Source organism: Corvus cornix, chromosome 1A (assembly GCF_000738735.6).
Source record: "Corvus cornix cornix isolate S_Up_H32 chromosome 1A, ASM73873v5, whole genome shotgun sequence".
Taxonomy (NCBI): domain Eukaryota; kingdom Metazoa; phylum Chordata; class Aves; order Passeriformes; family Corvidae; genus Corvus; species Corvus cornix.
In genome coordinates, this window is record NC_047057.1 from 21,194,516 (window position 1) to 21,212,415 (window position 17,900).

General features: G+C 40.9%; 1 protein-coding gene and 1 long non-coding RNA gene across 2 annotated transcripts in view; one reads left to right on the forward strand and one right to left on the reverse strand.

The window, feature by feature from the left end:
* Positions 1-332: 332 nt before the first annotated feature.
* Positions 333-12,847, reverse strand: LOC109144103. Its single transcript, XR_005604439.1, has 2 exons — positions 9,151-12,847; positions 333-2,020 (listed from the first exon to the last, which is right to left on the reverse strand). It is a non-coding gene; the product is annotated as an uncharacterized LOC109144103 (long non-coding RNA).
* Positions 12,848-12,928: 81 nt separating this feature from the next.
* The window catches only part of WASL (WASP like actin nucleation promoting factor), a 51,806-nt gene continuing 46,834 nt past the window's right edge, over positions 12,929-17,900 (forward strand). Inside the window, 1 exon segment of the mRNA XM_039570694.1 lies at positions 12,929-13,408. Coding sequence (XP_039426628.1) covers positions 13,295-13,408 — 114 coding nt within the window. The 5' untranslated portion in view covers positions 12,929-13,294.

Genomic DNA, 17,900 nt, shown 5'->3' on the forward strand with positions numbered 1-17,900 from the left:
TGGTGAACCTACAAGGGGAACTGTACATTATACCACCAGTTGCTTTGCATTTAGAGGCACTTTCAGTTCATTTTGCCTTTGCTAAGTGTATGTAGAAAGCAACATTTAACAAAAGTTAATGGGTGAAGTAGCAATAAGTGCTGTTTTTAATCACTGAAATACAACAGCACCATTTAAAAATGAAGCAGCAAAAGAATATAAAGAGATATACATATAGATATATAGATATCTATATACATATATATGTATAAAGTTGTAAAGGCAAATCATAAGACAATGCTTCCACAAAAACTTATTTAGCAAGACCATAATTACCTAGAAAGGAGGCAACACAGATTAAAAGTGTTTATTGCAAACCAGCCCAATTATACAACTGTTGAGAAAAGATACCAGAACTTTGTGCAAAAAAACCATAATTTGGCAAGATAAACTTTGTAATTACATGTCCAGTGTTTAAGGAAAGTACAATTCCTAGCCCAGCACAAAGCCCTCTAAGAATTAAGGAGTTTGCCTGGGCTCTCTGGCTCCATGTTTGTATGGAAGCAATTGCACAGACCAAAACCATTATGGAAATACTGCCTTAGGCAAGGCAAGAACCTGGTTGACCCTTTGGCCAGTTATTGAACTGAAGCTCTTTTGATGTTAGAAGCAGTCTGGCTCATCTAAATGCCAGCCACTCCACCCACCTTTTCATCTCCTGCTGTGCTTCTTCAGTTGAAAATGTCACCAAGATTACAAACTGTTCCTGCACTATCATGGGCCTGACAGCAAGTGTGATGCCTTTCCCCAAATCTCTGCTCCTGCCATTGGCATCCCATCCTCACAGAATTAAGGGCATAACTTCAGTGGAAAATCCTCTGAACATTAAACTTTGCCTCATCAATTTGAACACAATTTTGAGTGAGCCTGAGAGAACCCAGAGCCTTTTCTGTAACTGCAGAAGGCATTGCCACCATCAGTTGGTATACTGATTGCCATGCTAATTGTCACATTCTCTACACTTCCTTGATGTGCCTGTACTAGAATGAGCAACACCTTATTATAGTTTCTCTTTCTCAGTATTTTTGTTGGGACAAAGTGAGAGACCAGTAGAAACACTGGAAACAAACATATTATTATGAAAGGGAAGCCATCAGAAGATTTATCCAGATTTATTTCATCAAGATTTATCAATCAAGAATGATTTTTGTAAACATTCTAATATGGCACAGAAAAAGCAGAATAATTTGAAATTTCTTCATTAAATAATCATACATTTAAAAAATCTTAATGATCAAGTCTCTGTATCTTCACTGTCTGTAATTAAACTCAAGAGAGGCGTAAGACTTCTTGCTAATAAACTAAAAAGAGATTTCATAGAATAATTTAGAATTTTAAGTCAGCGGTGGCTGAAAAGAGAATACAAAAGAGTTGAGTACTGAGCCATGGCTGGTTTTGGGTCTGGAAATATTCCCACACCTTTTCTTAGTAAAAACCTCATCTACCTTGCTGCAGGTAAGACTACACACTGGAGAACCAGCCATGTTTGCAGTGCCTTTGAATTCCCATAGATCTGTTGAACTCAACATGCACCCACTACAATCTCTTTGATTCATTGTAAATGTTTACCATAGGAAGAGATTTACATTTATAGGCTAACTGCTTACAAAACTCGCAAATACATCAGGACTTTGAGAGTGGGAGGTTTTCCACATGACTTTGGATTCAAATTATCTTGCATGACCAGCAGTTATTTCAAAAATCAATGTGAAGAAGCAGAGCTATTCAAAACTTTCCAATAAAATGCATCTTGGAAATCTTGCCTGTCCTGAGGCCCCGGGCTATAAAACCTCATGCAGACAGAAAAGCCACATTAAAAGTTCAATTATAGCCTTTGCTGCTGTAGAAGTTCCAGTATAAAATGCATTGGAAAGGCCAAAGACAAATGATGCTCTACAAGACTGTTGAATGTAAATGGTTCTTCTCTCACGAGAGTTTTCCTCTACCCAAGTGGTCAGGTTGCATCCTTGTTGGAATAGAACTGCAGGATAAAAAAAATCTGTGACTCTATACGAACAAATAATGCACACATATATATATATATATATAAAATACATACATACATATACACACATGAATGCTCCCATCTCTGCAATACATGGCAATTTTAATGAAACCAACTGTAAATAACTGTGCTGCTCTCTGGATTGTGGGCTGCCATGAGACATAGAGTGATAGAGACCTGTAAAGTGCATGTTTTGCTGGAGGGAGGGAGGTTACAGCTGGTGGGAAATTATTGCTAATCTTAGAGAGTATATTATGGTTGATTAACTTTATGGACAGCATTGGTTAATTGATGGTTTTGTTTCCAAATACTTGGAATCTCTGATTCCTGGCTCAGAAGAATGTGTTTAAACACAGCTCACTTGTGTAGATTGTTTACTGGGTTTTGTTCATTTGCTTGTTCAAACTTTTGGCATAACTTTAGCTATTCAGTTTTACTGAGAGAAAAACATATGTACAGCAAAGCACAGACTTTGATCTTTTATTAGTGGCTGCTTTTGAGGAAGAAGATAAAGTTAGAGCAGCTGATCACTAGCAGTAAACAGTAATTTGCTTTAAATTAACAAACAAGAAATAGCATGTAGAAGTGGATGTTGACGAAAATTATTGCTACAAGACAGAAAATGTTAATAGTAACACTCTTGAACAGTGGCAGGGCCTCACTGCATTTCTCTTTCGGCACTCCTGTCTTCTGAGAAGCACAGTCCTGAGCTGCATGGGGTTTGTGTCCACACACGTAGCTTGCAACCACCTTGCAATGCCCTTCCCCAGGAAGCTACTACCAGTGCCAGATCTTAAGCAATCTAGAGGTTGTGATAGCAGAAGGCTGAAAACAAGATATAACTTGCACAGCACCATGTGCCTGACCTGATGTCAGAAAGGATTATACTGGGAGTGGTGGTTTTTAAGCTCACGTAGCTGAGTAGGCTTTGAGAACCGCTCTGAGAATTGCCACCATCGAGAAGCATCTGTGTCCAAAAACCTCACCATAAGCCCAGCCCAGCAACCAGGGGCAGCTTCACAAAATTGTGATCACACACTGGCATTTATGAGTGCTCGGATTCAAGGAGAACAGGGATGCTACGAACTCCCAAAACACCTGCTGGTGATGTCTTCTCTGTTGTTCCAGAAAGCTGTCCAACATCTTCACATATCCTCTTTTTAGAATTCTTCCTTTGCATCATTACAATATCATCTGTGATCTCCCTAGTTTTCTCTTTCATGTGTATGCTCAGCATTCCAAGTGGGTTGACTGGCATTACACTTGCCAATTACTTTAGATATGGGAAACAGTTATTTCCCCTATGCATTATTTTTTTTGCGACAAGAGTGGTGTTTGAATTTTTTAATAATTTTGAACACATTTACATTTTCCACTTATAGGTTACCCAGAGGTTATAAGGGTAAAAACTCAAAATGAAGCCAAACGAATAGTTATGGGAGACAAAGTTGATGAAACCACAAAGTAAGTTTAGAGGACATTATTTTTTTGTAAATCTTGGACATTCAGAATACAGGCCAGGAAGTATTGTGATAGGTATTTTCATTTTACTAAAATACTTGTTTCAAGTGATATTTGCAAGAGCAATATCCAGCTCTAATGAGATATTGAAATAAACCCAACCATTTTTATTTACGTGGCCATTGCTTTATTCCTGTGGGAAAACATCATTTAGGTAATTGCTGCTGGCTGATGGGCTCTGCACCATTAGATATCCTGTCCTCCTGATGGAATACTACAGGTGTTCCAGCCACACAGTTCCCAACCATATAGGTTCTCACAGCTACATAAACTCTCTACAAGCCATTCTCTGAGATACTGCACCTTAGTGCCCCCACACCCAGTGAAGGAAATTCATCCCTCAGCGTTTATAGAAGTGTATTGTTTAATAGGATTGCATTTAAATTTCTATAAAGGTTGTCAATCCAATGCTTATGACTCACAATGGAAAATTCCTCCCAGAGAGACTTTATTTAACCACTGACTTCTAGATTCAGAGAATAAGCAGTGTACTGCAAAGAGAGGTTATAAACTTTTCTTTCTTTTAAATTAACCAGCAATCAGTTCTGGCTTCAGAAGTTTTATTACTTTTTATTAAATGCAGTAGAGATTGTCTGTTATTGGAAAATGCTAAATAGAATGAAAAAGCTTTTTGACGAAACCCATTACACATATTTTATCATGTGTTTTCTATTCAAAGCAATTTCACTGCTGTAGACAAAACAGAGACTTAAATTAATATTTGACAGATTTGTTTAGAAGCTACTCTTCTTCAACAGACCCCAAAACATTATTAGTTTTAGACAACCTCAGACAGAAGGATTTAAAACTCCTTCCATAGCAGTGATTGGGTTTATTATTACTTTTTAGACAGCAAGATATCTAAAAGACAAAGATGAACAGAAACACTAAAGGGATTTTCTGAATTATTGAGTCCTGTCCTTTGGTGTTAAAAGCAGCACTGTATAGAATCACTTTGTCTTGAGCTCCAGCTTTAAAGCAGTGTAATCTTTTTGTCTCCACTTAATTCTGTTGGAGATATGTTACAGACTGTCCTCATAATTAGGAATCTGTAAATGTCTCTAGAAGTGTATCTTATTATATTCTAAACACTTTTCTGGAACTAACATCACCCTTTACTTTAAAAAATATAGATTTCCTCCCTGTTGCTTATAAAGTCCTTCAGCACCTGAAAAATGACAATGCAGTCACTGTTGATTGATAAGAAACTACAATTTCTGTTCTGTAGGAACAGAAATTATATCAAGTCAACAGAAATTATACCTATTCATTGATCACGAAGTATACTGTACTTAAATTGTTACATCTTTTCTTTGGTCTTCTGCCATTTTGTTTTACCAAGATACCTCATCTCCTCTTTCCTATTCTCCCAGACATGCTATCTGTCCTCTGAACCTGTCCCAATCTAAATAATTCTTCCAGGAAATAGGCAGAGAGAATCATACACATTATTCCTAATAAGGGATTTAGGGCCTTGCACAATGGCACTGATGCCTCCCCAGCTTTAGAGGGAATCTCTCACCAGGAGTGCCAGGGACCTGCATTCACCTTTCCAAGGCAACATTGCCAGGGCAACTCCCAACCACTCCCGTATCTCCCCTTCAGTCATGCTCAACTCAGACACTTAAGCACAGCTGCTTTTACTACTCAGTTTCATCTCATTTCTGAAACTCATCCTCAAAGCCACTGTGCTCTTTCTGTCTAATGTTCTAATCCTCCTCATATCTGAACACGATAAATAATGGATAAAAACAGCTCATACTGCAAAATTAAGCAGAATGCAGGTTATGGGTTGCATCATATTTGAAGTAAACCACAAATGGTTATAGACTTTGGCAAATACCCTGTATATTCAAGAACAATTGAGTGAGTTATTATTTCATTTTAAAAAAACCCAACAGTGTAAATATGAATTGATTTTTGTCTTCTCTTATGAAAGTTTAGAGTTCATGCTTTTGTTTTAGTCCATCTTCTTTATACTATTCCTTAGACAAACACTGGGTTATTTCAGTGTGAAAGAAGTCTCTGCATGACACAGGCCTGGGTAATATTCTCTTTTCAGCCTTGACCTTGCACATGGAAAGAGCCAGAGAAAGGAGAAGTATAGATTCAGTGCAGCAGTTGAATACACCTAAACCTGCTCTGGAGATTGGAACTATGATTCAGTTATACTTGAACAGAGATTTTGGGTTACAGAACACCATAAAGCTTAAAAGACCATTCATATTCCCACAGAGTTATGCTACATTTAGAACAATGAGTTATGCTATATATATAACTATATAGAAAAGCAGGTTAATTCATTTCCTGTTACATGTTGCTAATCTAGATGACATTCAAAAGCAGAACAGAATATCTAAAGGCTGCCTCTTCTGCCATTAAATGTTTCTCATGTTTTCTTGTTCTTATCGTTCTAATTAGTAGAAATAAAACCACCTATCAAAAATAATAGTCATAATGTATCTTCATGGGAATAATCTTATATTGCCTATATGTAAAATATACCTCAGCCTACTGCAATGTGTAGGCAGAGTCAAAATAGCATAAAAATCTTACAGAGCTTTATTCCATCTGAATTGAACAAATTACTTTCTACCACAGTTAAAAATGGCTTAGCTTTTAGAAGTTTAGTGAAAAATTAAACCCCCCCACCTTAAGCAAACACTGCAGGCTATGCTTATGGAAAATTATCCTCACGTTAATCAGCTGTACATGCTGACAAACTTGTTCTTTTCTGGTTGCCTAGCTGTGTACCAACCTCCTCTGGCTCCCCGCCATGACCTCTGCTATAGCAGTAGCAAGTATGTTCTCAGAAAGCCTTATTAGCTGTGCTGTAGTTTTCTAGTTATTGAACAGCAACTCATTGTACTTTAATTTTTGTGAGAGTATTTTAAATAAAAATGCTTCATTTCATCTTTTAAATAGACACAAGAAAATTCAAGGTCAAGAAAGCTACCTGGACAAAACAGGTCAGCGTAACATGTTATGCTGTTGCAGCAAACACTACAAAACCAAATCTACATTTCAAAATGGTAGGTCTGAAGCTGTCTCATATATACACATATAATTTTAACACATGTAATGATAGGCTTGGAGAACTATGACATCTACAAAGAAAACTTACACATCTTCCAACATTTACTGTCACAAAGTAAAAACTGAACTAAATTTCACTACTTCAGGCTGTAGCACACAGAATCAGTATTTATTAAAGACTGGTTAGTTTTAGGAGGGGGACTGCTGTGGATGTTCTTCAGGTTTAACATTTCCTCCCTCCAGATCAGCCACTGGGTTCTCATACATGTTTAAAAGGCAGTTGGGTACCAAAACTATACAGGGCTTCAAGCAATGCTATGCTACACATATACCAGTATTTTAGTTATAAAAGAAAAAATCAGGTAAGTTTGTTCTTATTGGACAACTTCTCCTTCAGGCAGAGTTGGTGACCATGAGCAAAGTATATATCCACATAATGCAATGACGTAATTTGTATGTGCAATCCTAACATACCATGGGAAGAGTCCTTAATTGAAAGTAATAATAGGGTCCTCACGAATATACCAATTAAAATAACTTGGTTGTCTGTGCTAAATTCCAGATAGTCCTAAGGTCTTAATGAAATTTAACTGTCTTTACTTACTAGAATGCAAGTAAAAAAAAAAAGAGAAGTACTTTTAGACTTAATTCTCTCAGAGATGAAACAACTGGACAGACTACAGATTTTCTTACTGATGGATCATATGCACTAAGCAACATAGTTTTGAATAAACAATTAATTAATAGTTTTCATCCATCTTCTCAAGACAGTTTGAAGCATGTTCAATTTTATTTTGATTATATGTTAGAACTCCTACAGCATACATTTGTTAAGATTTTAGATTTTTAAAGTATATTATCTTTTTCCTATAAAAACAATATAATTCACTGTACCAGTTGCTCTAGTTGGCCTGCAGCTTATATAAGTAACCTCCCCAAACACAAAAATCAGGCTGATCAAGATATGCATGTTCTCAATCTTGCTTTATGAGGTGGAGCCATGCACCTGCAAGAACACTGATGCATAAAGACTGTTCTCTTTTCCCCCTCCCCCCCAAATATTTGCATCAACTGGCAAAACCCACACAGAAGCAAGACAATTAAAGAAGTACCAGAGAGAGTATGATGCAACAGAGAAGCACCAGGTCTGGACTCAAATCTGCCCTTTGACAGGATCTCAGTCTTTGGCCTCCAGGAGAGCAGCAGCAGCAGAGCAGGACTGGCAGGCCACGGCCAGCCCTGACACACCACAGGGCTGCAGTAAGGAATTGCTGGTGTGAGCCCCAGCACAACCTCAACAGAGAACAAAGGTGTAGTTCATGCCTATTCCTTAAGGTTGTTATGTGCCAGAGAGAGAATTAAAGAAAAAAAAGAAAATCTAAAAAAAAAAAGAAATAAAAACTATGTAAAAGTTATTAAGTCATCCATCAGGATCCAAAAAGCAATTGTTGCTGAGTGGCATTACATATTTGCCAGTTGCTCATTGACCTGTTGGGAGTAAACTATTGACCTCAAGGCAGATTTTAGAGGGCAAGTATGTACTTTGTTCTTAGCACTTACAGTAAAAAGGGTGGATTTTGAATGCACTTGCCTGTGCTTCCCTCCTCTCAGTAAGATGAGGCTTCCTGGTCAGAACCAGGTGATCAGAATCAGATGCTGATCAGGGTGGGAGGTCAGTCACGCTGCAAATAAGAACTGACGTTTCAAAGCCAGAGCAAGATTTTTGTTGTTAAGGAAATGTGCTCTAACAACTGATTTGCAGATCACAGTAAGGAAAGAACATGTTTTTCTTTTGCTTTTTTTTAACTGGTGAAGTTCTTGAGCTCCATGGTGGCTGACTAATGGCTGAAGGGGGGTTTCATTATACTGAATTCAAAAATTGTCAGGAAACTTACAGGAAGGAATAAATATTCCTTGTAATACCTCTGAATAAAACAAGACTGACTTACTTACTCCACTCATGGTCATTGCTGAGTGTAAAACTCAAGAAGTCATACCTCTGCTGAGGTATAAACCAAGCAAAGAGAATAAAAAGAGTGTTTCAACCAACCATGCGCCATACAATTTTGAAGACAAGCTCTAATGCAAGGCTAGATGCTACCTGGACTGGGGAAAGAAAAATGTTTTCCTCTAATTTGCAGAGCACCTACAGAACTGTTGCACAGTTGCTGTAGGCAATGATGAATAAGTAAGAGGAGAGAAAGGATGCCTCAAATTCCAGCATGTCCATCTTCCTCACAGTCTTGAAAAGGAGAGCGATACAGTCTGATGCTTCAGGTCACAAAGGAATTGCTGAGGAGCTCTTGAAAAGAGCGAGATCTCCCCATAACTCAAAAGTACAATTCTATATCCAAAGCAAAATCAATATTATCCTTTGTTGAGTAAAATGGAAGGGCACAAATTACTTTTCAAGTAAGCAGTATGATGTCCAAAATGAGGGCTAGAAAAGATTCAGCAAACAAAAAGATACATACAATGGGCACTACAGGAAGAGAAAAGTTCTAGCTGGCACCTAAGACAGGATTCGTGCAAGAAATGAAAGAACTTACTGTCCCACAGCACTGGTTCTCAGGCTGCAGTCTGCTCACTCTTGCGGCAAGGACACACTGCTGCACAGCCTGCCCACCAAGGGGGAAGCTTCTTCCTACATCTGCATGGAATCAGCAGAGGCTTTACTGACCAATTAATATAAAACTTAATTGTCATCTTTTGTTGCTAATTCATGTCCTTCTGTTATTGAAACCTACAGCATACAAATTCAATACAGAGAAAATAAAACACCATAGGTTTGATCCTCTTTCTTCCAGACTATTCCTCACCTGAAACAGATAATGCAAAATCTCTGAGAAAGGAAATGCAGTGACTGAATCTGAAACCAACCCTACATGATTCAGTTACCTCCAGAGGGGGTACCTCTCAGGGCTGTGATTCCTAAACTTTTAAAGGCTCAGAACACAGAGAGTAGAAGTGAACGAGGTTATTATCAGTGAAATAACTAATATGTTATTTGACATCAATTCAGTAACAGTGCAAATCCAATCCTCTTCAATGGAGTCTCTTGAGAAAAATGCGATTTACTCAAAAAAGAGAACTTGTGTCTTTACAGCTGCAAACCCACTTCCAACCACAAAGACACTTCCTTATTTTCAGTTACCACAAGCGGTTTTGCAGTGAGCAGACTGGTATTTTCTACAGGCCCAACCAAAAAGGGTATTGAGGGAAAGACGCTTTTCTTCCCTTTTCTTCATTCCCAGGCTGCCCTGTTGACATACCCCTCCTGTGTGGTCACAGTAATCACAGCTCTCACTCCTGAGCTCCCCCGGCCATGCTCTTGTGGTCGCTACAGCGAGGTTTGCCCTTGTCCCAGACCATTCCACTTGTCACTGTGAATGTCATGAGATGGAAGAGATGGTAGGAATTTTTTTTTCCCCTATGGAAAGGCATATTCTCTGTTACCCTTGCTTGTTCTTTGGTGTAATCAACTGTCTCTTCATTTTATGGAAAACAAGAAAACCAAACCATGACCTAAAATCAGGACTGTGACAAGATCAAGATTTGGGAAACGCAGTGATGATACTAAAAAAAAAATAAATCCTTGGATAACTATTTCTTTTTTCATTTCTATAGTTCAGTCATTAATAAAATCTTGAATTATGATTCATAGCACTAGAAAAATGAACTTTAGATAGAAAGTTTTCCTCACATTCTTACTCCATTTTCAACTGTAGAATGTTACTTCTGAAATTGTGTGAATATTTAAACTGTGAAACTCAAAGTATGAACTACTACTGTAGAGGTTCACATTTAAAGACAAAATTCGATTTTCTGTCAAAGGTAACTGACAAGGAAAATAAAATCTATTTATTGAATAAGTATTTATAATACAGATCTTTAAAATCATGACACTTGCTTATATTGATACAGATTATGCAATTTCCAATGTATTTTAGTACCCAGGTGCTATGAGCTGGTATCCTGAAATGGAAAAATATGAAAGAAGAACATACTCCCAAGAAGATCATAGACATCAGCAATGGGTATCACAATTTGAACCCTAAGGAGCACAGTGAAAAATTCAGAGGACTGCCTCCAATAAACAGCAATTGCCCTAAGTCAGCAAGAGCAGTCCAATTCCTTTAAAATACAGATAGGTAACTCTACTTGGTGGCTTTCCTTGAGAGAACTTTGCTTCAAACTGAGTGTTGTATGCAGAAATAGCAGGGTTTTGCTGAAATTACTGCAAACATAAATATCAAAGGCAAAGATCTATTTTTCAGTGGATCCCTTGGATGTATTGACAAATACTGGTATTTCCCTTTCCCTTCAGGACTTGCTGCTTAGCCATGACACAAAAACAGAAACAGCTTTTGCATAATTAATGAAACACCGGGGCTGAAAATAGACCTCTTTTCTTCCCTTTCCTGGCTACCCTTATTAAAAAAAGCAAACAAAATCCTAAGAATAGAGCCTGAAGATTAAAAGGCCCTTAAGAATAGCTACCAGCCTGCTGGTCTGAAAAGAACAGTATGAAGCAAAATGCATCACCTGTAACACCCAGGCAATATGGCAAGATCTACACAGGAACAATCATCAAAAATTTTTAGAGAGAAAAAATAATCAAGGAATACAAGTGATTAAAAGATGAGGACAGTACCCATTGAAGGCATACTATATTTTTGGTTATTTACACCACCAGCAAGAGAGGCATGTAAATTTCCTCAAAATCGCTTCGGCTATACAATAATTGTTTGGTTTATGTAGTACAAAAACCCCAAACAAACAAACAAACCTCAAAAAAACCAAAACCCACAAGAAACCTCACCAAAAATCCCACAAAATACCTTCTTGCAAAGTGCTGCCAAGTGTTTCATCTTTTTACGTATATTTGCAATGAAAGAAATGCTGCCAATATTCTATAGCTAAAATATTTCCCATTCTGCTAAAAATACACACATACTTACACAGAAAGTGTATATTTTACAGGAAGTGCGTAAAACTGAAGAACCTAGGATTGCTGAGAAGTACTTTGGAAGCACTTGGTTCCTACTGGTTTTCCTTTACACTGAGACTCACGCCACTTCTGAGAGACCTGCAGATTTAGGAATCCTGCATATGCATGCATTTTAAACTATTTTTATGGTGTAAAATCAGGATTTTCTTCCATATTCTTCCTTGCTTACACTTTTGGACACAGTTACAAGCTCTTAAGTACAGGCAAAAGGGCCTGCAAGTAGAGCAGAAGGGGCTGCCATCTGTCCTCGCCTGATCTTCATATAAAGACTTGTGTTCCCAGGTTTTCCTCCAGTCTTCCCTAGTTCCTTTCCTTTTGTACTTCTTCAGTTCTCCTCCACAAAGCACAGTAAACTACAATGCAGGGATTGCTTTAGCACCTTCCACATGGACAATTAATTTATCAGAGGATGAGACGCCAACACACTCTCCACCTAAAACCACAGAAAACTAGCAAGGTGCTCACTTTGATATCTGTTTTTCACCTTTGCACGTGAGAAACACGAACATTTCTTTTGTGCAGCTGAAAGCTGGGTATAAGCAGCAGTGCTCTGGGTCTTTGGGTTTTGAAAGGTCTTCAACCTTCATCGCAGCTAGTTGCCTTCACATGGAGAGAAGCAGGGGGAAGAAAAATCTAGCTGACAAAGGCTGTTGATTGTATACCTGATTTCTCCTAAGCAGCTGGCCTCTGGAGAGCCTGAAATATCTACTATTTTGAGGTGTTTCACCTCAGACTGTGGCAGGCAATGTTTGGCCGGGTTTGCCCGGCCTCCCCGCTGACTGAGAACAGTGACACCCCGGCTGGGCAATCTGCGCGGCCAACAAGCTTCCTTTCTGCTACAAAACGAGAAAAGACTTTTTGAGTTACAAATTACATCGGGTTCTACTGACAGCTGAAGGGCTTCCAGCACACGCTGGTTCCCGCATCCCCGCGGGCGGCCCGGATACCCCGCGCTCAGGCGATGTTGTCGGGGCCCCTTCGCGCTCCGGGCGATTCCCCCACAGACCCGGGCTCCCCACGACCTCGGCCCGCAGCACCGGGCGGCACCGCCCCTCGCGGCGCTCCAGCGGTTCCCACGGCTCCGGGACAGCGGCCGCGTCCCTACGGCAGCGACCGCTTCTCCTTTTCGTCATCTTGTCTTTTTTTTTTCTTCGTGCTCTGATCATCCTTCCCCTCCTCCTCTCGCCCCCGCTGGCCGCCCCTGCCCAGCACCGCCCGGCCCGGCAGGTACCGAGGGGGCGGGCGCGGAAGGCGACGCCCTCCCCTCCCCCCCGCACGGCGCATGGTCGCGGCGGCCGCGCGCTCGCTGGGCTCCCCCTTGGCTGCCGCGCGCCGTGGTCTCGCCCGCCCCCGCTGCCATGTTGGATCGCGCGGCCGCCGGGGCCGGGCCGGAGTTGGAAGTTTAGGGGCGGGAGCGATCGAGATCGGCCCCAGCGCGGAGCGGCTCCGGCGCGGCTGCACCGCTCCCCGGCTGCCCGGCATCCCCTTTCTCGGCCGCCCCCTCCCCGGCACCCTCCCCGCCGCCCCTGTCCTCCTCCCTCCTTGCCCGGCCCCGCGAGGGAGGCTCCGCGATGCGGCTGCTGTGAGGCCGCGGCGGCGGCGGCGGCGGCGGCGGCGGAGGAAGGGGCCGCGGGCGCCATCGGTCGCAGGGCGGCGAGGGCAGCGCCGGGCCGACCCTGGCCATGAGCGGCGCCCCGCAGCAGCAGCCCCCGCGGCGGGTTACCAACGTGGGCTCGCTGCTGCTCACCCCGCAGGAGAACGAGAGCCTCTTCGGCTTCCTCGGCAAGAAATGCGTGGTGAGTCCCTGCCAGGGGGGCGAGGGGACTGGGGCACCCCCAGCCGCCCCACCCGGACGCGGCGGGCCGGGCCCGGGGCGGACCGGGGGCGTGTGAGGACAGCCCGGCCGGGCGCTGGGAAGTTGAGGCTGCAGAAGTTTCGTCCTGCTCCGCTGCCCTGTCCCGGCGTCGGGAGCGGGGCGGCCCTCGCAGGCCTCGCCGCTCGCCCGGCTCGCCCGCAGCGCAGGGCGGGGGGCGATGAACGGCGGCGGCAGCGGCCCCTCGGCCGGCCCGGTCCGGCGGGGCTGCCGGCCCTGAGCGCCGAGCCCCGGCCTCGTTCCCTCCGAAGCCGGGCGCTCCGGGCGGCTCCGAGACCGCCTCGAGCACCGGTGTGGGCGCCGTCCTTCCGCGCCTCGCTGTCCATCGGCATATGGAGCTCCCGGGGGCCAGCGGGGCTCCATCTGCCCTGCAGCGCTGCAGGGGGAACCGGCCGCAAAGGAGCAGCCGCGGAGCTCGAGGGGCACAAGTTCCATTGCTCGACGAGGCTGGGACGGACCTCAGGTGCACCAGCGGTACAACAAAGTAGTGTTGACGAAGTTGTAGGAAGGCTCGTATCAGTGCTAGGCCTGCCCTGGGTTTAGTCTGTACTTTCTTAGCCTAAACAACAGGTTCGTGTACTCAAATACGACTCAAATCTTTCATATTTTCCTATTTCTATATCAGTAAGTTCGTTTTCAGAATACCTTCTTGCATGTAATGTAAAACTGTACTAAAACTATTTATCTGTATTAAAGAACTATTTGAAGGCTTCAAAAGATATTCAAAAGGTAACTGTTTTTATTAGAAAAGAAGCTTCTTTTTAAAAAATCATGTTTTCCAAAACAATGACTGTGTTCCGGTGCATTGTGTCCAGTACCTAAAAGACTATTAGGCCTTGCTGTACAGCTAGGGAGGATGTTTCATGAACTTAAAACTGTGACTTAAAGCAGGATATCCGTGTAGTCATACTGGTTCCACATAACTCTGGACTTTGAAATGATATTGTTGATCAAACTGACTTTTGCAAGGAAAACATAAGATGCAGTAACTAAACAGGAAGTAGAGAATATTTACATTGGGGTGGGTTAGATAAGATGCTGTCACAGTAACTAAGTGTGTCAGAAGGTATGAGCCTGAAGTATATGTTTTGAAAAGTGTAGATTTGTAGAAATCCCTCAGTTAATTTCAGGCACATGTTTCATATCTTCAGCTTCTTTGCTAAGAAAGAAAAAAAAACTGTATCAACTTTTCTCTAAATACAAAAAATAGTGCATGAATTTGTGTGTAAATTGATTTCCAGTTTGCTTTTCTGTAACTTGATTTTTTTCTCGTCAAGTGGATGCACTTTTCATTTTTGTTATACTCATCTGTAAAACTCAGTTAAGTTCCCAACTTAACTGCATAAATAGTATGCTGAAAGCAGACTGGAGGTAAATATCTTCACAGGATCTGGGTGTCATGGGATTTATGGCTTGCTTGAAATTACACATTCTGATTTACACTGAATATTGAATGAATTTCTAGTTGAGGTTCTTATAATTGTGGTCTGTTCTTTCCCCTTTTCCCCAGCCCTTTATGCTCTCTAAGTTAATCATAGGCTTATTTTAGTACTGTTAAGGTTCTCTGTTCAGTCCTGAGGACTTGAGCATTGAAGGTCTAGAGGTATTTAACCCGGCTTTTTTGGCTTACTGTGTGGCATGAGCCAGAAATTCAGAAACAAATGAACAGATGGAGTATTTCTGTCCTTTGGAGGGCATTGTGTTAAGCAGAGCAGTGGAATGAGTACCTGGAGATGGTAACAGCCTTGGCTAACTTAAAACCACAGTATCTGTTTGAGCCCAGTAGGACTCTTGGTACTCTTGACCTTCTAGCTTGACTCAACATGCTGTGCTGATAAATGCCTTTTTGCTGTAATGTACACGATATTTGATCTCATAATATCCATGTTTGAATTACTCATTAGTGAAGCCTCAGACTGTAAGTGCTGCTTTTTAAGAAAGGAAAATTTTGTGAGTTCTGTAGGATGCTAAATGCTTGCTCTTGCAATCAGCTGAAATGTCTGGGCTGCCTGGCTGCTGCAGGTGGTGTTTCTGTCACTCTGGGGTGTGGAGAGGCTACTGGATGTGATGTGCATCAGCCACACTGACAAAATTTTAGGTGTTGTTTGACTAGGCCTCGTGTTTAGATCACTACTGCAGTGAACACCAGAGGAACAATTGAGACATTAAACTACGATCCTAGATAGTCTTTGTAGTAATAATTTATAGAGCTCTTAATGGAGGGCATAGTGCTGCTATTAGGCCTGAAGGGCTTAGTTAAGAAAGCATGTGGTGCTCTGGATCTGATTTATTTCAGTGTTTCCTTTGTTCCTGACTGATAACAAGGCAGCTATTTTGAAATAGCATTGAGGATTCAGCTACATGGTTTTTGTTCTGTGAAAAAGCAGATGAATTTATCAAGTAGTATAACTTCAATTGAGTACTCACAATCTGTGAACTCAGAAATGGACATAGTTCTAATGGCATCTTAAGTAATAATGCCTGATAGAAAAATTTCCTGGGAGTGGGGGAAATGGTGAAGAGCCATCACTCTTTATGTTGCTGAGGTTGATACCATTTTGCAGACTACTACTTCTACTTCGAGAAACTCACTAGTAAGCAAATGTACATACAGAGGGTAATTGATTTTTTTTTTCTGCTCTTTTTTTTTCCCCCCTCCACTTGCTGAGCTGTAAAATGGTTTATCTGAATCTATAAGTGATTAAAATACCTTTGCCCATGACAGATCAGGCTTTCAAAACCAAGCCATTGGCTAATAGTTAAAGCTGTAGCTATAGTTAATTTGGCTGAAATACGAATCCAGATGTAGAACTACTTACAATATGTCTCCAGTGTAAGGCAGCCCTTTAGGATTTTCATTGTTTAGGCATGTAACTAATTTTCATTCAAGTTTGTGACCTTTGTTATCTAGGTCAGGTGTAAAATTTGCTATCTGTAAAAAGTTTTCAATAACTTTTTTATCATAATGTAGAAATAAAATTCTATACTTTTACTAAGGGGAGATATGAGATTAATTTTGTGCATATTAATGGATTTTTTTTGTGGTTATGCTCAACTTAGAAATTTTTGCTGAAGTTCTGATAAGTTACAAATCGTTACTTTAAACAACGATGAGTTTTGTAAGAAAAAGCAAATGCTAGATGTTCATTTTATAATTTGTGTGATTAATATTGGTCAGAGATGTCAGTAATGAAAAACTAGCTTATTCTGTAGAAATAATCTTTTGAGAGGCCTGAGGGAAAAAAACCATGAGAAACATGTATTTGGTAGCATTAGGAGTAGGTAAAATTGAGTATGGATATTTTATATTGCTTAGAAGTGAGACTCAACACTTGGATAAGGCGTAATGAATAAGGCTAGGAATATGTTGTTTCTTTGTAAGATCTTGCCATGGTTCATATGGTAAACAGGAACTTGTGAATGATGCAGAAAAAGAAGTGACACAGCAGTAAGCTAACTAAGAAAACTGTTTTGGCTGCTTTTAAAAGTGAATGTGACAGAATAAGTTTATATATCAGAGCCAAAGAACAAATTGCAGTAATAGTTGAGATAAAACAAAATAAAAACTTGAATGGCAGTTATAGCTCTTAGTTGATAAGAATTAAATGTTTTATCAGGAAGGGACTTGTAAGATGGCTTGTTCTTATGAAAATAAGCATGAACTAGGACTTGAAGGTGGACTGCAGGTCTAAGTAATGGGCAACTTCATGTGTCTGAGAAGTGCTGGAATTCCTCAGTTTGAGTTTAAGCTGCAGTCTGTACGTCCAAAAAACATCAACATTGCAGTTTAAAAAGGACTTATCCCCTATACAAATAGGGAGAACTGAGTCATTAGTTCAGTGGTGATTCTCTCATCTTTGCATTTGTTTTTAAATGAAATGTTGAGGGAGAAGATAAAGTGTAAAGGATAGGGTTTTGTGGAACAGAAGAGTTTTGAGAATTATGCCTAGATACCTTTTGGGATTTGTCCTGTTCTACAAAAGACATGTAGCATCTTTAGAGACCTCACTAGTATCCACTTGAGTGAGTTCCCTGAACAACTTGTCAGTGATAATCCTCCATTCTAGAGGGAGTGACAGTGGGTTTTTGACAGTTCCTTTGAACCAAACCTGTGCCTACAAAAGTGATTTTCACAGTAATGGATCATATCAGACTCTCCAGAGCAAGTGGTACAACCGTCGTCCTTATCATAGTGTGTTTCTCATGCTCGTTTTCCTCACAGCTTGCTATTAATGTCTTTACAGCATAGTTCACTGCCTTAGCTTATTTACTCATGGATGAGAAATGCTTTGAGACCGCTTAGAAACAGTCTAGAAGGCATCTTGTAGCTGTATGTATTTGAGACAGAGCATCAACTCACAAAGTGTGGGATATGGTTAAGTGCAGAGCTGTCTGCTTCCTGACAGTGAAGGAGT